Source organism: Oncorhynchus mykiss, chromosome 28 (genome assembly GCF_013265735.2).
Source record: "Oncorhynchus mykiss isolate Arlee chromosome 28, USDA_OmykA_1.1, whole genome shotgun sequence".
Classification (NCBI taxonomy): Eukaryota; Metazoa; Chordata; class Actinopteri; order Salmoniformes; family Salmonidae; genus Oncorhynchus; species Oncorhynchus mykiss.
The window spans coordinates 27,797,779-27,821,126 of NC_048592.1; the positions used below are offsets into that span (position 1 = coordinate 27,797,779).

The 23,348-nt window shown below is 45.6% G+C and overlaps 1 protein-coding gene across 6 annotated transcripts in view; it reads left to right on the forward strand.

The window, feature by feature from the left end:
- LOC110508829 (choline transporter-like protein 5-A) overlaps positions 1-22,953 on the forward strand; it is a 69,580-nt gene extending 46,627 nt beyond the window's left edge. Inside the window, exons 3-22 of one of the 6 annotated variants that reach the window (XM_021589672.2) lie at positions 9,803-9,876; positions 14,497-14,581; positions 15,473-15,557; positions 15,956-16,084; positions 16,277-16,337; positions 16,437-16,560; positions 16,679-16,762; positions 17,581-17,693; positions 17,847-17,978; positions 18,234-18,333; positions 18,443-18,535; positions 18,755-18,842; positions 18,961-19,223; positions 19,405-19,499; positions 19,594-19,697; positions 19,873-19,946; positions 20,044-20,114; positions 20,280-20,368; positions 20,461-20,545; positions 20,839-22,953. In XM_021589672.2, coding sequence (XP_021445347.1) covers positions 9,803-9,876; positions 14,497-14,581; positions 15,473-15,557; positions 15,956-16,084; positions 16,277-16,337; positions 16,437-16,560; positions 16,679-16,762; positions 17,581-17,693; positions 17,847-17,978; positions 18,234-18,333; positions 18,443-18,535; positions 18,755-18,842; positions 18,961-19,223; positions 19,405-19,499; positions 19,594-19,697; positions 19,873-19,946; positions 20,044-20,114; positions 20,280-20,368; positions 20,461-20,545; positions 20,839-20,933 — 2,044 coding nt within the window. In that variant the 3' untranslated portion in view covers positions 20,934-22,953. Of the gene's footprint in view, positions 1-9,802; positions 9,877-14,496; positions 14,598-15,472; positions 15,558-15,955; positions 16,096-16,276; positions 16,338-16,436; positions 16,561-16,678; positions 16,763-17,580; positions 17,694-17,846; positions 17,979-18,233; positions 18,334-18,442; positions 18,536-18,754; positions 18,843-18,960; positions 19,224-19,404; positions 19,500-19,593; positions 19,698-19,872; positions 19,947-20,043; positions 20,115-20,279; positions 20,369-20,460; positions 20,546-20,838 lie in introns of those variants that run through there. The other 5 variants (XM_036966681.1, XM_036966683.1, XM_036966680.1 and 2 more) reach the window with 5 other exon arrangements.
- The last annotated feature ends 395 nt before the right edge of the window (positions 22,954-23,348 follow it).

The following is a 23,348-nucleotide window of genomic DNA, read 5'->3' on the forward strand; positions in this document are numbered from 1 at the left end:
ATATCATTGCAGAATGCTGTGGTAGCCATGCTGGATAAGTGTGCCTTGAATTCTAAATAAATCACAGACAGTGTCACCAGCAAAGTACTCCCACAACATCACACATCCTCCATGCAATGTCCATTGCTCGTGTTTTTTGGCCCAAGCAAATCTCTTCTTCTTATTGGTGTCCTTTAGTAGTGGTTTCTTTGTAGCAATTGGACCATGAAGGCCTGATTCACGCAGTCTCCTCTCAACAGTTGATGTTGAGATGTGTCTGTTACTTGAACTCTTTGAGGCATTTATTTGGGCTGCAATTCCAATGAACTAGTGACTCTAATGAACTATTCCTTTACAGCAGAGGTAACTCTGGGTCTTCCTTTCCTGTGGCGGTCCTCATGAGAGCCAGATTCATAATAGCACTTGATTTTGTTTAGCGACTGCACTTGAAACTTTCAAAGTTCTTGAACGTTTCCGCATTGACTGACCTTCATGTCTTCAAGTGGTACCGCAGTACAACCACGACTGGGCCGCAGACGTAACTCCATCCGCTGTGCCCTCAACTGGCCATTGCCGGATGTCGGAGCAGACGCTTCTACTTACCCTGGCCTGCTAACTTTAAATGGCGTGTCTCCTGCGTGCTAGCATAGTAACGACTACCCCACAGCATCCCCGTTCCATCTATTGCTGTTCACTGGACCATATGATCAGTTGGCTGCATAGCTGATGCCTGCTGGACTGGTCATTTATCACGGTATTCCATTTTGTTTATTTTTCTTGTTTTTCTGCCGGCCCCGAACTCAGGCCCTTCGTGTAGTTAACCGACCCTCTCTGCCCATTCATCACCATTTTACCTGTTGTTGTTGTCTTAGCTGATTAGCTGTTGTTGTCTTAGCTAACTCTCCCAATCAACACCTGTGATTGCTTTATGCCTCGCTTTATGTCTCTCGCAAATGTCAATATGCCTTGTATACTGTTGTTTAGGATAGTTATCATTGTTTTAGTTTACAGTGGAGCCGCTAGTCTCTCTGTCACAAATTACTAAGGTGGGTGGAATCAGGCACAGAGAGCAGGTTTCAGTTACTTGTCAGTTTATTCTCCGGCGCACAAACGACGGTCACGCCAACACACAGGGCGAATAAAATACCCAGCCCTAACACAGGACCAAAATAGTCCGGAGAATAAAACACACGAAAAACCACCATATAACAGGATAACAAAAACAATCCCCCACAAAACAAGGGCGGGACAACCTACTATATAAGGACGCTAATTAACTAAAATACACACAGGTGAAACTAATAAGACAAAACCAACAGACAAACGGAAAAGGGATCGGTAGTGGCTAGTAGGACGGTGACGACGACCGCCGAGCACCGCCCGAACAGGCAGGGGAGCCAACTTTGGCGGAAGTCGTGACAGTACCCCCCCCCCCCCCCCGACGCGCGGCCCCCGCAGCGCGCCGCCACCACCGGCCTCGAGGACGACCCAGAGGACGAGGTGCAGGGCGATCCGGGTGGAGGCGGTGGAAATCTCTCAGGAGAGAAGGGTCCAAAATGTCCCCCACCGGAACCCTTCATCTCTCCTCCGGACCGTACCCCTCCCAGTCCACGAGGTACTGTAGGCCCCCCACCCGGCGTCTCGAATCCAGAATGCCCCGAACTGTGTACGCCGGGGACCCCTCTATGTCCAGAGGGGGCGGAGGGACCTCAGGCACCTCACCTTCTTGCAGGGGACCAGCCACCTGAGGAGAGACACATGAAACGAGGGGTTAATACGGTAATACCTAGGAAGTTGTAACCTGTAACACACCTCGTTTATTCTCCTCAGGACTTTAAATGGCCCCACACACTGCGGCCCCAGCTTCCGACAGGGCAGGCGGAGGGGCAGGTTTCGGGTCGAGAGCCAGACCCTGTCCCCCGGTGCAAACACGGGGGCCTCACTGCGGTGCTGGTCAGCGCTCCTCTTCTGCCGTTCTCCCGCTAAGCTTAGTGAATCCTGAACGGCTTTCCAGGTGTCCTTGGAGCGCTGTACCCATTCCTCCACCGCAGGAGCCTCGGTCTGGCTCTGATGCCATGGGGCCAGGACCGGCTGGTAACCTAACACACACTCAAAAGGGGACAAGTTAGTTGAGGAGTGGCGTAGGAAGTTCTGAGCGAGTTCAGCCCAAGGAACATACCTTGCCCACTCACCAGGCCGGTCCCGGCAATAGGACCGCAGAAACCTGCCCACATCCTGGTTTACGCTCTCCACCTGCCCATTACTCTCGGGGTGAAAACCTGAGGTTAAGCTGCCCGAGACCCCGAGTCTCTCCATAAACGCCCTCCACACTCTGGACGTGAATTGGGGACCCCGATCAGAAACGATGTCCTCAGGCACCCCATAGTGCCGGAAGACATGGGTAAACAAGGCCTCCGCAGTCTGCAGGGCCGTAGGGAGACCGGGCAACGGGATGAGACGACAGGACTTAGAAAACCGATCCACAACGACCAGGATCGTAGTACTTCCCTGGGACGGGGGAAGGTCGGTAAGAAAGTCCACCGATAAGTGTGTCCACGGCCGTTGTGGAACGGGGAGGGGTTGTAACTTCCCTCTAGGCAGGTGCCGAGGAGCTTTGCTCTGAGCACACACTGAGCAGGAGGAGATATAAAATCTCACGTCTTTAGCCAGCGTGGGCCACCAGTATCTCCCTCTCAGACTCCGCACTGTCCTCTCGATGCCAGGATGACCCGAGGAGGGGAGAGTATGAGCCCACCGGATCAGCTTGTCCCGGACCCCCCTCGGCACATACTGAGTCCCCACTGGACGGTTAGGGGGGGCCGGCTCCAACCGTGAGGCCTCCTCTATCTCCGCGTCCACCTCCCATACCACCGGTGCCACGAGACATGACGGTGGAATGATGGGAGTTGGCTCAACGGACCGCTCCTCGGTATCATAGAGGCGGGACAGCGCATCGGCTTTGGTGTTTTGGGAGCCTGGCCGGTATGAGATGGTAAACCGAAACCTGGTAAAAAAACATGGCCCATCTAGCCTGACGTGGATTTAGTCTCCTCGCTGCCCGGATATACTTGAGATTACGGTGGTCAGTCCAGATGAGAAAAGGGTGTTTCGCCCTCTCAAGCCAATGTCTCCACACCTTCAGAGCCTTGACTACAGCTAACAACTCCCGGTCCCCCACGTCATAGTTTCGCTCCGCTGGACTGAGCTTGCTCGAAAAGAAAGCACACGGGCGGAGCTTGGGTGGCACGCCCGAGCGCTGAGACAGCACGAGGAAAGGTAGGTCTAACGACACCAGGGGAATCCCTAGCCTTAACGCAAGCCCACGATCCATGAAATTCCCAGCTGCGCCTGAATCGACTAGCGCCTTATGCTGTAGAGGGGGAAAAAACCCAGGGAAAGAAGTCAACACATACACATGACCGACAGGAAGCTCTGGGTGAGTCTGGTGCTTACTCACCTGGGGTGATCGAGCAGTGCTCCGCCTGCCCTCCCGACTCCCAGACGAGTTCCTCCAGCACCAGTCGGCCTTGTGCCCTCGTCGACCACAACTGGTACAGGAGGACACTCCTCCTCCGGTCCCCCTCGAAGCCGCCCCTCCTAATTCCATAGGGATAGGGGCAGGAGGGCTGGGAAGTGGAAACGACAGGGCCTGTTCCGAACGCCCGCGGGCAGCCAGCAGGTTGTCGAGACGGATAGCCAAGTCAATGAGTTCATCCAGTGTGAAGGTGGTGTCCCGACATGCCAGCTCCCTGCGGACATCCTCCCTGAGACTGCATCTGAAATCGATCAAGGCCCTGTCGTTCCACCCTGCTCCTGCGGCCAAGGTCCTGAACTCCAGAGCAAAGTCCTGTACGCTCCTCGTGTCCTGACGCAGGTGGAACAGCCGTTCACCCGCCGCCTCACCCTCTGGTGGATGGTCAAACACAGCTCGAAATCGGCGGGTGAACTCTGGGTAATTATCCCTCGCCGAGTCCGGGCCATTCCACACTGCGTTGGCCCACTCGAGGGCTCGCCCAGTCAAGCAGGAGATGAGGGCGCTCACGCTCTCCTCTCCGGAGGGAGCAGGACGCACGGTAGCCAGGTATAGTTCCAGTTGGAGAAAGAAACCCTGGCACCAAGCCGCCGTTCCGTCATACTCCCGTGGGAGCGTCAGCCGAAGAGCCCCGGAGCCAGATGTGGTCGCAGGAACAGGAGGTGCTGAAGAAGGGGGTGCTGGAGATGAGGTGGGAAGGCCACTCCTCTCCCATCGATCCATCCTCTCCATCATTTGGTCCATGGCCGAACCAATCCGGTGAAGCACCCTGGTGTGATGGAGGACCCTCTCTTCCATCGATGGGAGAGGAGACGCGGCTGCTCCTGCTGATTCCATTGTTCGGGTGCGGGATTCTGTCACAAATTACTAAGGTGGGTGGAATCAGGCGCAGAGAGCAGGTTTCAGTTACTTGTCAGTTTATTCTCCGGCGCACAAACAACGGTCACGCCAACACACAGGGCGAATAAAATACCCAGCCCTAACACAGGACCAAAATAGTCCGGAGAATAAAACACACGAAAAACCACCATATAACAGGATAACAAAAACAATCCCGCCCAAAACAAGGGCGGGACAACCTACTATATATAAGGACGCTAATTAACTAAAATACACACAGGTGAAACTAATAAGACAAAACCAACAGACAAACGAAAAAGGGATCGGTAGTGGCTAGTAGGACGGTGACGACGACCGCCGAGCACCGCCCCAACAGGCAGGGGAGCCAACTTCGGCGGAAGTCGTGACACTCACTCTACATGCCTCAGATTCCTCCTTTGTCCCACCCCCCACACATGTGGGTGACCTCACCCAGAATAACCAGCACGTCCAGAGATGCAACCTCTTATCATCACTCAGTGCCTGGGCTTACCTCCACTGTACCCGCACCCCACCATACCCCTGTCTGCACATTATGCCCTGAATCTATTCTATCACGGCCAGAAATCTGCTTCTTTTATTCTCTGTCCCCAACGCACTAGACGACCAGTTTTGATAGCCTTTAGCCGTGCCCTCATCCTACTCCTCCTCTGTTTCTCGGGTGATGTGGAGGTTAACCCAGGCCCTGCGTGTCTCCAGGCACTCTCATTTGTTGACTTCTGTAATCGAAAAAGCCTTGGTTTGATGCATGTCAACATCAGAAGCCTCCTCCCTAAGTTTGTTTTACTCACTGCTTTAGCACACTCCGCCAACGCTGATGTGCTTGCCGTGTCTGAATCTTGGCTTAGGAAGGCCACCAAAAAATTCTGAGATTTTCATACCCAACTACAACATTTTCCGTCAAGATAGAACTGCCAAAGGGGGAGGAGTTGCAATCTACTGCAGAGATAGCTTACAAAGTTCTGTCATACTTTCAAGGTCTATGCCCAAACAGTTTGAGCTTCTAATTTAAAAAATGAATCTCTCCAGAAATAAGTCTCTCACTGTTGCCGCCTGTTATAGACCCCCCTCAACTCCCAGCTGTGCCCTGAACACCATAGATGAGGGGCAATCAATTCACATATCTTCAGACTTCGTTCTGTTAGGTGACTTAAACTAGGATATGCTTAACACCCCGGCAGTCCTACAATCTAAGCTAGATGCCCTCAATCTCACACAAATCATCAAGGAACCCACCAGGTACAACCCTAAATCCGTAAACATGGGCACCCTCGTAGATATCCTGACCAACTTGCCCTCCAAATACACCTCTGCTATTTTCAATCAGGATCTCAGTGATCACTGCCTCATTGCCTGCATCCGCTATGGGTCCGCGGTCAAACGACCACCCCTCATCACTGTCAAACACTCCCTAAAACACTTCTGCGAGCAGGCCTGTCTAATCGACCTGGCCCGGTTATCTTGGAAGGATATTGACCTCATTCCGTCAGTCGAGGATGCCTGGTTGTTCTTTAAAAGTAATTTCCTCACCATCTTAAATAAGCATGCCCCTTTCAAAAAATGTAGAGCTAAGAAGAGATATAGCCCTTGGTTCACTCCAGAACTGACTGCCCTTGACCTGCACAAAAACATCCTGTGGTGGCCTGCAATAGCATCGAATAGTCCCCGCGATATGCAACTGTTCAGGGAAGTCAGGAACCAATACACTCAGTCAGTCAGGAAAGCAAAGGCTAGCTTTTTCAAACAGAAACTTGCATCCTGTAGCTCTAACTGCAAAAAGTTTTGGGACACTAAAGTTCATGGAGAACAAGAGCACCTCCTCCCAGCTGCCCACTGCACTAAGGCTAGGTAACACGGTCACCACCGATAAATCCATGATAATCGAAAATTTCAATAAGCATTCCTCTACGGCTGGCCATGCTTTCCTCCTGGCTACCCCAACCCCGGCCAACAGCCCCCCCCCCCCCCCCCCCCCCCCCCCCCAAATCCAGATAGCAGATGTTCTGAAAGGGCTGCAAAACCTGGATCCGTACAAATCAGCTGGGCTAGACAATCTGGACCCTCTCTTTTTAAAACTATCTGCCGCCATTGTTGCAACCCCTATTACCAGTCTGTTCAACCTCTCTTTCGTATCGTCCGAGATCCCTAAAGATTGGAAAGCTGCCGCGGTCATCCCCCTCTTCAAAGGGGGTGACACTCTAGACCCAAACGGTTATAGACCTATATCCTTCCTGCCCTCTCTAAAGGCAGGGCAGGAAGCCAAGTTAATAAACAGATCACTGACCATTTCGAATCCCACCGTACCTTCTCCACTGTGTAATCCGGTTTCCCAGCTGGCCACGGGTGCACCTCAGCCACGCTCAAGGTACTAAACGACATCATAACCGCCATCAATAAAAGACAGTACTGTGCAGCCGTCTTCATCGACTTGGCCAAGGCCATTGACTCTGTCAATCACCACATTCTTATCGGCAGACTCAACAGCCTTGGTTTCTCAAATGACTGCCTTGCCTGGTTCACCAACTACTTCGCAGACAGAGTTCAGTGTGTCAAATCGGAGGGCCTGTTGTCCGGACCTCTGGCAGTCTCTATGGGGGTACCACAGGGTTAAATTCTCAGGCTGACTCTTTTCTCGGTATATATCAATGATGTCGCTCTTGCTGCGGGTGATTCCCTGATCCACCTCTACGCAGACAACACCATTCTGTATACATCTGGCCCTTCTTTGGACACTGTGTTAACTAACCTCCAAACGAGCTTCAATGCCATACAACACCCCTTTCCGTGGCCTCCAACTGCTCTTAAACGCTAGTAAAACCAAATGCATGCTTTTCAACCGTTCACTGCCTGCACCCGCCCGCCCGACTAACATCACTATCCTGGACGGTTCTGACCTAGAATATGTGGACAACTACCCAGGTGTCTGGCTAGACTATAAACTCTCCTTCCAGACTCATATTAAACATCTCCATTCCAAACTCAAATCTAGAATCTGCTTTCTATTTCGCAACAAAGCCTCCTTCACTCATGCCACCAAACTTTTCCTAGTAAAACTGACTATCCTACCGATCCTCGACTTCGGCGATGTCATCTACAAAATTGCTTCCAATACACATCATCATCTGCTCATTTATCACTCCAGCGTTAATCTGCTAAATTATGATTACTTCGCTACTATGGCCTATTTATTGCCTACCTCCTCACGCCATTTGCACACACTGTATATAGACTTTCTTTTTTTTCTATTGTGTTGACTGCACGCTTGTTTATTCCATGTGTAATTCTGTTTGTGTCGTGCTGCTTTGCTTTATCTTGGCCAGGTCGCAGTTGGAAATGAGAACTTGTTCTCAACTAGCCTACCTGGTTAAATAAAGGTGAAATAAAATAATAAAGTACTGTCATTTCTCTTTGCTTATTTGAGATGTTCTTGCTGTAGTATGGACTTGGTCTTTTACCAAACATGGCTATCTTCTGTATACCCCCCCTATCTTGTCACAACACAAATTATTGGCTCAAATGCATTAAGAAGGAAAGACATTCCACAAATTAACATGGTGTTACGCACGCCTCTATGAAGAGGGAACGCAACACCCTGCTACAACTAAACTCTCTGTGAAGTGAAAAAGGTATGGACTGTAGGTGCGAGTAAGAATGACAACAGACAGAATGTGGTACCATTTACAAGGACTTTATTCCTTTACACGGTAATATGTGGAAAAGGGGCTGGACGGAACCAAAGCAAAGAAAGTAAATCTCAAAGCCCCCCCTCTCCTTATCTTACCTGCCTAACCACTTTTACCTAATTTAGCACCACCTGGTGCCCTAACCAAAATATAGGGGGTGGTCCGCCCAGGTCTTACCTAGTGTGCCTAGACAGTGAATATACTACGGGTATATGTATGCCCGCGGGCCTCTTGCCTAAGCACTCCCAAGGTGCCTTCCCCTTTCCCCCTGGGAACAAATGAAACAGAATATTAAACAATTTCACAAACAAACTAAGAAACAAAGTACATCAAATAAGCTCTATCTGAGCAACAAACTCACAAAAAATACCAACTTCCCAGCAATGAACTCCCATCAAAATCAACCTCTAGCAATATCTCTCTGCAATGACCTCCAAGCAAATCTCTCTATCACAAACAATCGCTTTGCAATGACCTCCCAGCAAATCTCTCTCAGTAATCCCTACCTCCAAAATCTCTCTCTCCTGAACAGAACACTGGCTTTTATATAGCTTCAGAATGAATGTAACTGGAGACAGCTGTGTCTTGACGAGGGGGCGGGGTCAGCTCTCCAATTAGCCCTGGAGTCGACCAATCAGCTGCTTGAGGGATTTCAGGAAGCCATTTCCTGAAATAAAACACATGCAAATACACAAACTACAACACATAAACTGGGGAACGTAACACATGGCACACCTGATTATTGAAATTCATTCCAGGCATTCATTCCACCTCATGATGCTGGTTGAGAGAATGCCAAGAGTGTGCAAAGCTGTCATTAAGGCAAAAGGGTGGTTACTTTGAAGACTCTCAAATATAAAATATAATTTGTTTAGCACTTTCTGGGTTACTACATGATTCCATGTGTGTTATTTCATAGTTTTCATGTCTTCACTATGTGCTGAGGAAAATCAGCGACCTACAGTACCAGTCAAAAGTTGGGACACACCTACTCAATTTTCTACATTGTAGATTCTACATTGTAGAATATAGTAAAAATAAAGAAAAACCCTTGAATGAGTAGGTGTGTCCCAACTTTTGACTGGTACTGTAGGTCGCTGATTTTCCTCAGCACATGTGTACACACGCACTACTGTTTGTGGATATGTGACCCTTTTCCGTCCCCGGTTGGATAGAAAGATGTAAGCACTTGGCACACAGGTATACACACTGCAAGAGCCATTCTGATTGCCAAACCCTGGGAAAGAGAGTATGGGAATGTGATGTGTCTAGAGAGAGTCATAGCAGCAGATTGTTGAGGTTAATATTTAATTTCCGTTGTGAAAGCATCTCATCATCACCATGGTCCCTTCTGCAGCTGTTTGATCTTTACCAGAATAATGAGCATGGCCTTGGTGTGTATTTATCTCTCTGTCCTCTCGTTTCTCTCTCTCTTTACACCCTCTCTCATCTCTCTGTCCTCTCGTTCCTCTCTCTCAGGGTGTTGAAAGCCTCAAGGATATTGACCTTTTCTTCTTCTTTCTCTCTCTCTCTCCCTATCTCAATGGGAGAATCTTAATTGCATACTCCTCGCATCCTCTCCCCTTGCCTCTTTCTCAAAACCCATTGGAGAAGAAGGTCAGAGGGAGGGACCTCTCGCTTTCTCATCCAATGGGTTTTGAGAAGTAGTGTGCAATTGAGATTCTCTGTATCTACCTCTTTTTCCCTTTGTGTTTTTCCCTCACTACAGAAGCTGCACAGACTTGTTTTGCTGTGTGATCTTCGTCATCGTCATCCTTGGATACATAGCACTGGGGACTGTGGGTGAGTGGACCCTAACCACTATATTACCAGGACAGTGTAAGGATGTCTATAGATGGAAACTCACAACTCTTCATGATGTATAGGTCTACATGCATTGGACAAAACTCGATGTCCAGCTGTCTTGCATTCCCAAATGTCTAGGAATTATGCCAATGTGAGACGAGCATTATCCTTTATTTCATCACCCTAGTGGAGTCAAAGTTCTGTTACTTTCAAAACAGTGTAAACAAGCAATGAAAAGGAGATGCTACATGAGTTGTGTTTAGACATTTGTATTGTAAGCAATGATAATGCCACAGTGGCCCAAACCCAAACACACTGGCCCAAACCCAAACACACTGGCCCCATGAGTGGGAGTCAGTAGATGAACCTTTGATCAGAGGACTCTGAAATCCCACCATCAATACTCACCACCGTGTTAGAGAAAGATAAAACCGAATAGCAGTCGGTTCTAACTACTTAGTTAGCCGGCGGAGTAGTAAGATAAACACAAGAAAGGACGTGTTTGTGTCAAAGAAACAAGTAGCAAAAAAATAGTAGCAAAGAAAGAAAGAAAGTAGCAAGTGTGAGAGAGAAATGGTGAACATAGCTAGAGATCATACATTGTGCTGGAGAGAGATACAAAGAGAGAGCGAGAGGTGTGTAGCATCTGTTCTATTCAGAGACTGTTTGAAGACGTTGGGTTCACATCACCTCTGAAAGATGGTAGAAATGACTGTTTTCATGTCCCTCCCACAGCTCTATGAAGCGCTTCTGGGCTTCCCTCTCTTATCTCTATTATTTTGCTCTCCCCTCTTCTGCTAAAGATCAATCCATCGCTCAATGATTGGTTCTGCTTCAAAAGTTGTGTACGTTTTCTCATAGTAATGATCTCAGAAATGGTAAGCAGCTAAAGAATTAAAAGGGTAGGTTTTGGAGTGACTGCACTGAAGATAAAGTTGCTTCAACATTGAATAAAAGCAGCTATTTACTATGCATGCTGTTCTCCTGTTAGCGCCCCCCCCCCCCCCCCCTCCGCCCCTTGTGAATACTTACTCATTAATGCAATCAATTGTTCCCATTATATTACCATCCCCACTAGATGTTATAGGCAGCCCTACTCCCTATGCCCAACTGTAGCTCAATAAAAGGAAGATGTATCGTTGAGAAAAGAGAGAAGGATAAAACGCAGAAAGGGAAAATACAGCAATCCTGTGTATTGATTCTTGTAGTAGAGTTGGGTTATGACTGATATCTGGTCAGTGTTGAATAAAGTGATATTCAGAAAAGAACAGGTAGGGAGAGAGAGAAGATAGAAGCCATTGTTCAAAAATCCTTTTGGTTCAGGCCTTTTGACAGTCTCAACATGGGGTCTCTGTTGAAAAAGAGAACGTTTTCTACTGTGACATTGCCTTTGAGAACGTAGAGCTTCATTCAATCAAAACCTAACTTGCAGTCCTCAGTTGCACACTATAAAAACATACATTTAGTCCTGTAGCCAAATTCAACCAGAGAATGGCCTTGGCAGCACACAAATAAATCCCTACAATTTTCAGAATAAGTGAATGCAGGCATCAGTTGTTTTTTGTTGTTGATATATTCAGCTTCTGAAACTTTGAGATGAGGAGCATCCCAATCCTAATCCTTCTTTGATGCAGCTGATTCAAGGTCATAGAAGCAACTTACTGGCCATCAGCTACCCCATGACCTTTAATTGCCGATCTGGCCTTATTCCTTCCAATGTCATTATTTAACCTTGTCATACAGAACCGTTATAATATAAGTTGCCCCCTTTTGCTGCAACCCAGCGCTATAGACTCATATATTTTTGTATGAGTTCATTATTTTTCAATATGCCACGGCCATTCCATCTCATGTTTTAGTTTGAGTTCACCTCGGTAAAGGCGTGTGGAGCTCTGGTCTCATATTTTAGTGTGATCTCATTCTTTAAAGAGCAGCAGGGATGCTGGCAGTCAAAACCAATAGAGCGTTTAGAGAGCTTGATATTGGAGTGATGATGAAGTCACTCTTAACTCTTCATACCGCCTGCCAGCTACCAATGACCTCATGCCATCAGGAGAGGAGAGCCCCCCTCCCCCTCCTTCATATGCATAAACCCACACAAAATACACACACGTGCAAAATTACACACACTCACTCACACACACACACACCTTATTACAATCTACACCACTCCATGCCCATCTACACCACACAAACATCCATAATGACTTCATCCTCTCAGGAACACTCACTCACTTCAATCTTCTTTCTTTTTCTTTGCCTTGGCCTTTCTCTCTCGCGCAGACAAACACACACACACACACACACACACACACACACACACACACAGGATTTTCGGGTTGACTCATAACCTGCAGTCCCTGTGGTTATATCCGCAGGCGGGTTTAGGGTCATAAAATATTGTATGGATGAAGTGCGGGTGGGTAGCAAGCTGAACAACAATGCTTTAAAAGTTCATAAATGTATCATTCTTGTGCAATTCATATCTATAGGCTACATTGGGTTTTTTTTCTTATAATTTTGGATCTGCTATAAGTGCGTAAGCCTAAGCTTTATTGCCTTACTGTACGTGTGCCAAATACACGCCAATCGCCAAATGCTTTTGGGAACTTGGGCAGAATCTTAACGTCGATCCACTGAGGCAAAAATGACAATGTCAGAGTTGAATTCAATAAGAGAAAAGCTACGAAATGGAGAGTTGAAAATAAAGAGAATGAGGGTCCAGAAAAGTAATGTTTGGGAAAGATGAGGTGAAGTGGTAAAAGAGGAGGATAGCAGACTATGTTATGTGTGATGATTGTGAGGCGCTATACAAATTAGACAGTCACAAGATGGGGTCTTCAACCTACTGTTCTGATGAGTTAAATGGAAACTTACATCTGGACACTGACTGGAGGTTTATAACCTCTCACATTGTCTTTATATTAACTCCTGCTGAATTATGTATTTCTTGCAGTAAAATGTATACATCAAATGTAAATTGACACAGGAACAGGAGTGGAGAAATATTATTGATTTATTTCAGAACGTGAAGTTAGGGACCATCTGTAAAGGTGCTATCTTATCAGCATCATAAAAGCTGATAGTATATCTACCACATTAAATATGCATCCAAGCCGAAACTGAAATCTTATCAGAAACATGTTGGGTCGTTTTCACTGCTTTTCATTTCCTTAAAACCGGCAACAACAAAAACAATACTGCACCCCCTGTCAAATGATTCTGCCGTCTCTGACTGAACAGTGCATTTTCTATCGCCCCATTAGTGGGTTAGGGTCAGGTGCGGGCCTCAGATCTGAACTTTATCACATATAGTCAAGAGGTTGCGGATGGGTTATTAGGAATTGCAGCAGATGTGGATGAACAAACAGCCGGCATCACTAACACACACCATTTATCTCTCATCCCTGAGGCATCTTGTGTGGTTTGGGGGAAATCCTCTGGCTGTGCTGATTTACAGTAAACGTTGACCATACTAGGAAGATTCGTTCTGACATCATTCAGTGTATGATTTATTCAGCATAATTACTGATTCGCATTGATTTGTAGAGCAGCTGCAACCATACCATATATCAACAGGGCTAGGTCGGCACATGCCCATCCATCGCTATATCTCCTTAGAAGTCTGTCGTTCACTACGTGTTTCAGATACTGTACAGAAGCATTCCATTTAGAATCTGATGGTTCTGGAATACTACCATAATGATTCCGTTAGTCAGACTGTTCGACTGAGGTTCGACTGAGACTGTTCGACTGAGGTTCGACTGAGACTGTTCGACTGAGGTTCGACTGAGACTGTTCGACTGAGGTTCGACTCAGACTGTTCGACTGAGACTGTTCGACTGAGACTGTTCGACTGAGACTGTTCGACTGAGGTTCGACTGAGACTGTTCGACTGAGGTCCGACTGAGACTGTTCGACTGAGGTTCGACTGAGACTGTTCGACTGAGGTTCGACTGAGACTGTTCGACTGAGGTAGTCACTGACAGCCTCTCATTCATAGAGAAAAGGTACTACTATTGATCAAAACGAATCGACACACACAGACAAACATGCACGTATACACACATACACACACACATACACACACACATACACACACATACACACACACACACACACACGTGGTGTCTTAGAAAGCGAAATCTCCTTTCCTGTATGCTTTCTGAACAATGCTGTAAACGATGCAGAAAATAAGCCTGAGAAGAGCAGTAGCCTCTGGAATGAGAAGTGTGATTGCGTTTTTTACAGCAGAGCAGCAGTTAGACACACAATGACCTCGTCTTTAAAATCCTGCCAGAGGAGCTGAAGAACACGTTGAGATTCTCCGATACAAAAGAATCTGAACCCTTTGATTCAGGGAGTGGGAATAAGACTTCAGTCTATCCAGACTTTTCATCTATATTTATTTTATTTCGGTATTAGAAAACAGAGGTAAAAGAGGATGATTTATTCTCGCTTCCTCTCTCCATCTCCTTCTTTCTCACTCTTTGTGGCTCTCTCTCTCGCTCTCTCGCTCTCTCTCCATTTCTCTCTCGATCTGTTTGCTTCTTTCTCTCTCATTCTGTCTCTCTGTGTCTCTCTCTCTCTCTCTCACTCCTTCTTTTTTTTCTCCAGCGTGGCTACAAGGTGACCCCAGGAAGGTGATCTACCCTACAGACAGCTACGGACAATTCTGTGGGCAGAAGGGCACTCCAAACGCGTGAGTAATTACTCTAGTGAGTGATTAGCATACCATTAGTACTAAATAGGCCTTAGATCCTTTTGAGGTCATGATAATTCCCCTGTGCCTTATTTGCTGCTATTAATTGGTGCTTACTTGCCAATTAACACACCTGTCAGAGGTTTCCACTACCACTGATACAGCGTCAGATACTTTTTCATCCCCCTGAATTCAGTTAAGGATCATCTGATCCTAGATCTGTTGTTAACTTTAAACTTCCATCTAGCCCTAGTGTGGCCCTCTGAACCATTGGCTGGTTCTTTATCTAAGCACTTCAATGCTATTCAATTGACCATTTGCCCATTACAATTAAAATGCACCTCACCCCCACACACAGTTCCCATTGTCAGTGAAATCAAACCCAGTGAATCCAAAGTCTAATACTGCATCCCCACACTAAACTGCTCAGTGTTGAATTCCCCTCATAGAACTCAAGCGTGATTGACAGGCTGTAACCATGGCGAGGATTCGTTCTTTATCGACGGCTGTAAAGCTGTGATAAGGCAGTTTGTGGGACCGGGCTATGAGATAGGGAGTAGTGTGTTTACTCCCAGCTAGCCAGGGCCCTCAGATCTCAGCAGCTCATAATTAGCACTGTGTTTTTCTCCCAGGATTATGGGATTGTGATGGAGTTTAGCCTGAAACACGTGTAGAGAAGAGACTACACCCCTCTCTCACCCGTTATACTGAAACACTGGAGCATACAGGCTACAATTGACAAAAATGAAGAGGGATATTAGTCTTTTTTAACATCACTGTATGTCCGACTATATGAGGGCTTTTCTCTGAATCTGTCCTCTGTGCTCCACAGCCACCTAGTGGTAGAACTGTATCGCTTCTAAACCATGTCAATGTTTGTTCTTTCTATAGAAAAAAATCCACACTGTTCTACTTCAACATCCTGAAATGTGCCAACCCTGCTGTCCTCATCAACCTACAGTGCCCGACCACTCAGGTATTCATAACATATTGGTCAAATGATATCAGAGAAAAAATAACAGAGTAATGAAGTATTTAAGTGTAGTGGCTGTTCAGACATGGGGGTCATATCAGCCACGGAATGAGTTTACCTTGGGGCTCATAGTAATGGCTGGAATGGAATTCATGGAATGGTATCAAACACGTGGTTTCCATGAGTTTGATATTAAAAATAAATATAGTCGCACTCCCAGTAATTTATTGGGTAAATCACCAACGTTTTGGCATCACTCTGCCTTCTTCAGAAGTTTGATACCATTCCATTTACTCCATCCCAGCCATTATTATGAGCCGTCCTCCTCTCACCAGCCTCCTGTGATATCATTTTACTGACTTTTAATAAAAATGTGTGTATGTGTGTGTGTTTCCTAACAGATGTGTGTTTCCAAGTGCCCGGACAAATTTTCCACCTATACAGATGTGCAGTTGCAATACCAAATCACTGCCGCGCCCTGGGACTACTACAGGCAGTTCTGCAAACCAGGATTCAACAACCCAACAAAGGCAGGTACCATGTATGTAAGCTGTAAGCAAAGGCAGTGTGTAGGCAGGATACTGTTAGGATGTGTACCATGTATGTAAGCTGTTTGCATGTGTGAGTATACTGGTTCTCAAAGGCAGTGTGTAGGCAGGATACTGTTAGGATGTGAACTTTCCATTGAATGCAACATCTTGATCTTTGCTTTTTATTTTCAGCCCATTGCACAAGTGTTACGAGACGAGGACTGTCCATCGATGATTGTGCCTAGCAGACCATGTAAGTACAGGGGGGGGGGGGGGGGGGGGGGGGGGGGGGGGGAGATGGCAACTGGCAGGCTATTGTGAAGTGATGGTACTGAATTGTCTTGTCTACTAGTCCTGCAGCGTTGTTTTCCTGACTTCATCACTCAAAATGGAACCCTGACGGTGGCCAAAAGAACCCACTTCAAAGATGCCCTGGACACAGCCCGCAGTGTGACTGAACTAAGAGACGCTGCCAAGTGAGTTACAAAGACCGACACACACACATGTTGAGGTGCGTGTTCATGCATACACACACAAACACACAGAGACATTTCTGTAAGAACGGCAGTTTTAGAATAGTATTGTCTCCTAAAGTGGCATCACAGGTCTGGTGGATGCTAAGGAGGTTGGGATGAAGATTGTGGAGGACTACGCCGCCTCATGGAACTGGATCTTAATGTAAGAACCTACATGAAAACTAGAATACTTCAGTACTTACTATAGGATTCTGTAGTAAACTGTAGAATACTTTACTACATCCTGTAGTATCCCTCTATCATGTGTAATACTTAGTATATAATCTACCACACACTACAGTATTATCTACAAAAATACTACAGTAATGTCCGCATAAACCCAATAATAAATACTTCAGTATTGAATTTGCATATACCCAGTACATTCCCCTCCCCCATTTCCCAATTTGTGCCACCCATAAGTGAGGAACCTAAATGCCAAGTATAGCCCATATATTGTGTACCCTACAGGCTATAGAAAAGAATAGTAGCTATGAACTATCAGTTCAGACCCCAGTCCTACCTACCTACGTACCTACCTACCTACGTACGTACCTACCTACCTACCTACCTACCTACCTACCTACCTACCACAAGTTATGGAAAATGTGCTCTTTTAGTATTTCTCCAGTAGTAGCCTGCACTTCTTCATCAAAGAAAATGTTAAAAAAAAAACATGATCTATAGTAAATACAACAGTAAAGTCTACAAAAACACTACATTAATTACTATAGTATATACTACGCTTTTATTTTACTACAGAATTTATACTACAGTTAACTGTAAATACTACAGTAAAGTCTACAAAAACACTAATGGGTAATACTATAGTATTTATAGTACTTTTTCATGTGTGAACTCTTACTGGCAGAGATACACTGGTTTGAGTTATTATAAGGGACAATGAATTGTTCTGTATGGTACTTTTACGGTACTGTAAAATGCTATATTTAGAGAGTGTACTGTATATTATATTTCCAGAGGTCTGGTGATGGCTCTGGTGGTCAGTCTGATCTTCATCCTGCTGCTACGTTTCACTGCCGGACTCCTCCTCTGGTTCACCATCATTGCAGTCATACTGGTCATTGCATACGGTCAGTATGTGTGTGTGCCTGTTTGCTTGCGTGCGTGTTTAAGCGGTTGTGTGAATATGTGCAACTGTGCATATGTACGTACGTGCGTGCGTAGCCGCGTGTGTTACCAGTGTCTTCTCACCTCTTTAACCTCTGCTTTCTGTGACTCTGTAGGAATATGGCACTGTTACCTGGAGTTCTCCCTGCTGAGGCAGCAGCCCGGGGCAGATGTGACCATCGTAGACATCGGCTTCCAGACAGATGTCATGGTTTACCTGCAGCTCAGCCAGACATGGCTCATCTTCTGTGAGTCATCACCTCTCTCATGACGATCTCTCTCTCAGCTTTATCTCAGGGCTGAGTCTCTTTCAAAGCATTTAGGCTGATGACCAGTTTCAGTAAAAGTAAAACATTTCTCAAAGTATATGGTTGTTCTGTAATACATTCTTTCATTTACTTTACACATTACAAATTGAGAAAATGTTTGGTTAGGATTGATACTATGGTTTGGCTCAGACTCGCTAACTTTCTGCTGTCTCTCCTCCCCACTCTCTCTGTTAGTGATAGCTCTGGGTACCATAGAAGCCTCTATCCTGATCATTCTTATCTTCCTGAGGAGGAGAGTACGGGTGGCTATCGCTCTACTGAGAGAGGGAAGCAAGTAAGTCAACTAATAGTAACAGTTTCCGCGTTCTCTCACTTTATTTCTTCATTTAGTTCAAGAGTATATTTTCAATGACTGATGTTCTTCTTGTGCCTCTGGTCTCTAGGGCCGTCAGCTACATCATGTCAACACTCTTCTATCCAATCATCACTTTCCTGCTGCTGGCCGTCTGCAGCTCCTATTTTGCCGTCACCTCTGTGTATCTTACTCTTACTGGTGTGGTATTTCTCCACTCGAGGGCGCTGTTTTTGCATTTCTTTGTTCATGATAACCATCAACTCCCAGATGCTATACAGTTGTTGTATTGAATGCCTTATGGAGTACAGAGACACATAATTAATTGAAGAAAGTGGTGTTCTATTGTGTATTGTTGTACAAGAGCAATTTTTTTTTATACCTTAATCAGCATTACACCCAGATTCCTGGCCTCCTCTGGAGATGCCATCTATAAAGTAATGGCTGCTGAGCCCAACTGCATGTACGCAAACAAGACATGTAATCCTGAGGTAAGTCCCCTTTTTCTCCACTCAATCTAAGTATCCTGCAGACACACACAGAAACTCGGGTTGAGTACCCCAGATTTGCATGGATGGTAATCCGGTATTTTCACTATTTCCATCTCAGACGTTCAACAAGACCAACGTGTCTAAGGCGTGTCCGGGAGCCCAGTGTACATTTGCGTTCTACGGCGGGGAGACGCCCTACCACCGCTACCTCTTCATCCTCCAGCTGTCCAACCTGCTCATCTTCCTGTGGCTGGTCAACTTCACCATCGCCCTGGGACAGTGTACCCTGGCTGGGGCCTTCGCTTCCTACTACTGGGCCCGGAGGAAGCCCCAGGACATCCCCCCCTGTCCCCTGTTCTCTTCATTTAGCAGGGCCATACGGTAAGGAGCCTTCCATACCAGACCACAAATACAGTTGATTAGCAGGGTTACTGGAAAAGTGACTTTCATTAGGGCTCAGGAGTTGTTTGAACCATGTGTTTAGAGGGTTTGGGAGTTGATGATTTTTATTAATGATAGACTGACTAAAGCAGATGTGCGTGTGTGATCATCTGGGTTACAGGTATCACACAGGCTCACTTGCGTTTGGTGCTCTAATTCTGGCCGTGGTTCAGATGGCCCGAATTATCCTGGAGTATCTAGATTCTAAACTCAAAGGTCAGTTTGGCTTTAGGACAGTATAGTACAGTATTACATCATCTAGTCCTGAATGTGACTCTGGAGTAACTCGTCACTAATGGTCTGTGTTCAGGTGCCAATAACGTGGCAGCACGCTTCGTGCTCTGCTGCCTCAAATGCTGTTTCTGGTGTCTAGAGCGCTTCGTCAAGTTCATGAACAGAAACGCTTACATTATGGTGAGTATGGTGGTTTGTGGGCGTCCATATGCACTGACACTTACATAGTAGTTCCTCGGTGTGAAGTGGTGCTAATTTAGCGACAGAGTCAGGGGTAGCTGAATATGACCGCACAACTCAATTGTAGGCTATAGTGTAACTCAATATGGTACCATGGTCTGTGTGTTCACTCTAGATTGCGATATATGGGAAGGGCTTCTGCATGTCAGCTCGAGATGCCTTCTGCCTACTGATGAGAAACGTAGTCAGGTAAGGCCCTCTGAAGCCAGGGGCTGGATTGTTAGGCTACCCAGTTGGTGGCACCTTACTGAGCTAACCTCACCGGGTTCCCCCCTCTCTACTGCAGGGTGGCGGTGCTGGACAGAGTGACTGACTTCCTACTGTTCCTGGGGAAAGTGCTAATAGCAGGGAGTGTAGGTGAGTCATTGCAAAAAACATATATTTTTGTTCTTGTGACTTCTAACCGTTTTAGTCTAAGGTTATTAAGAGAATTTATATTGTCTTTGACTGAAATCAGTCAAAGGTATAAATATTTGATGAAGCGTATCTGTGGGTATTTACAATGTTGTTTGTGTGTTTCAGGCGTCATAGCCTTCTTTTTCTTCACACACAAAATGCCCATCTTTCAGGAAGAAGTGCCGACCTTGCATTACTACTGGGTACCGTTACTGGTAAGAGGCCCAAATAGAAAGGGTATAGCAGTGGGTATATCCTACATTCAGCTGGGTATTGATGGTGTATTATCGTGTCTTCTCATTGGCAGACGGTGATATTCGGGTCCTATTTGATCGCTCATGGATTCTTCAGTGTATATGCAATGTGTGTAGACACACTGTTTCTGTGTTTCTGTAAGTAAAACCTATGTATTCCTCTTCATAGATATGCTTCCAAAACACGGTGGTATTGGTTGATGATTCATTACGGTTGAATGCAAAAAAAATCACATCTGAAAGAATACGCCTGCTCTCATCCTGACCTCTGGCATCTTTGATTGGCTATTCAGTCGATCCCAATATCAATGCTTTGGCTGCTTTACAACTGTAAAAACCACCATGGCTGTTCACTTGCTTCACATTTGATCTGAGCACCTCTAACCCCTCTCTCCTCTCCCTTTCTCCACTCCTCCCATACACCCCTCCAGGTGAGGACTTGGAGAGGAATGATGGGAGCTCTGAGAAGCCTTTCCTCATGTCCGCTGGGCTTCACAGTATTCTGAGAAAAACTGACCACCACTGAGGGACACAAAACAAAACTGTCCTACAAACTAATAGCTTTACTCTTCTGAGATATTTAGCATGCTTTAAACTCAACTGAACAGAGCTGAACACTAGCTACCTACACTATGGTGTCTATCAGCTAGCAGGTAATATCAGTCTCTAATGGACGATGAGACCACTGGCTGTGACTATTGCAACTCAAGAACCTTCTCAACTCTTCAGAATGAACACTGACTGGGATTTTGAGGGACTCTGAGACTCCTCTTAAGAACTCTTACATTGACAATGACATTTGTGATCATTCAAATAATTATTAGAAGTACAGGACACAGACAATGAGACTAATAGTGTGACTATTAAGCATGAAGACTTTGCTACTGCCTTACCTCAAGACTAGGAATTTGCAGGCAGCAACTCTTTTGGAACAAGGTCAGGTGGTCAGACTTCACTGTGACTTGTTCAGATAATCCAACAAGCTCGTAACTCTCTGGTGCAGTGAGAGAGAGATTTAGAAACTTCTGGTTTGCTCCAAACACATCAGAGGCTATGCATATCCAACCTGCAGGACACTACTATTGTCCCTACCATCTTCATTCATCCGCAGCAGCTGTACTGTAACTGTAGTTTACATGAACAAGGGACCTTAATGCAAAGAAAAGTGCAGCAGACTCTGACTGAACCCTAAATGGTAGTCTGACCAACTCTTGTTCTGCGGACTTTGTCTTTTAGCTAATGCTCAAACTAGTTGATTTATGCTACTCAAAGTCCATATTCATTACTAATGGAGTTCCAAATACTTAGCCACTAAAGGCTAAGCAACAACAGTGTCAAGGACAATCATGAGAAATTTGACCCTGTCACACTACTGCAGTCAACAGTGCAGTTTGCGGTCAAAACGTGAAACTGTGGTCACCTTTACACCCACAAATGGGCTCAGGTACAGCACGGGTAGCCTGTATTGTGTGTGTGTGTGTGATACTACACTGTACATGTATGTTAGTGGAGGCTGCTGAGGGGAGAATGGCTCCTAATAATGTCTGGAACGGAGCAAATGGAATGGCATCAAACACCTGGAAACCATGTATTTGATGTATTTGATACCATTCCACTGATCTGCTCCAGTCATTACCACGAGCCTGTTCTCCCCAATTAAGGTGCCACCAACCTCCTTTGATGTATGTTTGGAGGGACTAGCTGTTCCGAATAAGGGCTTCTGTATATCTGATATGCTCCTGTCCTACTGTATGAATATTGAATCCTATTGTTTCAACTTCGTCAAAACCGGATGGTTTCACTTTCAAATCAGGATTTGATTTTGAAGTCATGTCATCTCTTGGTCCTGATAGGATCTAAATACAACTGAATGGTGTTACTCCCTGGCCAATGGACTACTCTCCATAATCCAGACATACTGTATGTTGTGTGATAGGAAAACCTGCAAGCAAACAAAAATCCCTATGCCTAGCTTTGGTTGCTGTGGTGGATTACAGTTGTCTGAAGTGCTGATTTTTTTCATTTTACCTGGATGACCACCCCAGTTCTGGCAAATACTTGGGGAGACTATCAAATACAGAGAATGTGTACAAAACACTGGTCGAAAGCATCCACTATATTAAACAGAAGGCTAAGGCAGATCCTGTGGAGATTCAGATAAGTCTGTGTCAATGCAATTTAAGATCCATTGAAAAATAAATGCTGTTTACCTAGCTGAGCATAAGGTTTTATGTACGACTTAATTGCAGGTTCTAGTTAATGTGCCTAGCTGGTTGATAATGGAGGCTTTTACTTTAGGCTAAACACCTTTTTAGACTCCTGGCAATGGAAGGATGTCAATGTCATTTTGGTAGAATTTGTACTTCAGTGGTAGTACAGATGAAAAAAGTGCTATGTTTTTATAATGTCAATTACATGTACATGCTCTTTTCTACATTTTGGGATGAATATTTAATGTATATTTAATTTGGGATTTTCTTTTGTAAAATTTAGTCAATGAGAATGTGAAGTGACATTTATAAATAAAATACATTTGAATAGTTCCATGTGATTTACAGCATTTGATGTGCCATGTAATGCGTTTACACCAACCATTTCTACAGTGTGAAAACATGGGCAATATTGAAATGTTGTGCAAATCTACAGCTATTGCAGGTAAAACATCAAAATCACTGTAGAATCCATAAATCCCAATTACCCGTCTATTCTTCCTCATTTTGAGTTTCTTTTCAACTCTGAGGGCTCTATTCAATCTGAAACGCTGAAGCAGAAGGCGTTACAGATTCTCCTATAGAAATGTTAAGGTAATTTACGATTGAGCCAAAATATGCAGCGTTTACCGTGAATGCAATCTCCACTAAAGTGGGAACATTGCCTTTAAATTTCATCCCAGCTGTAGAGCTGAACTTCCTCGATCCGGATTGAATCACCCCCTTATTTC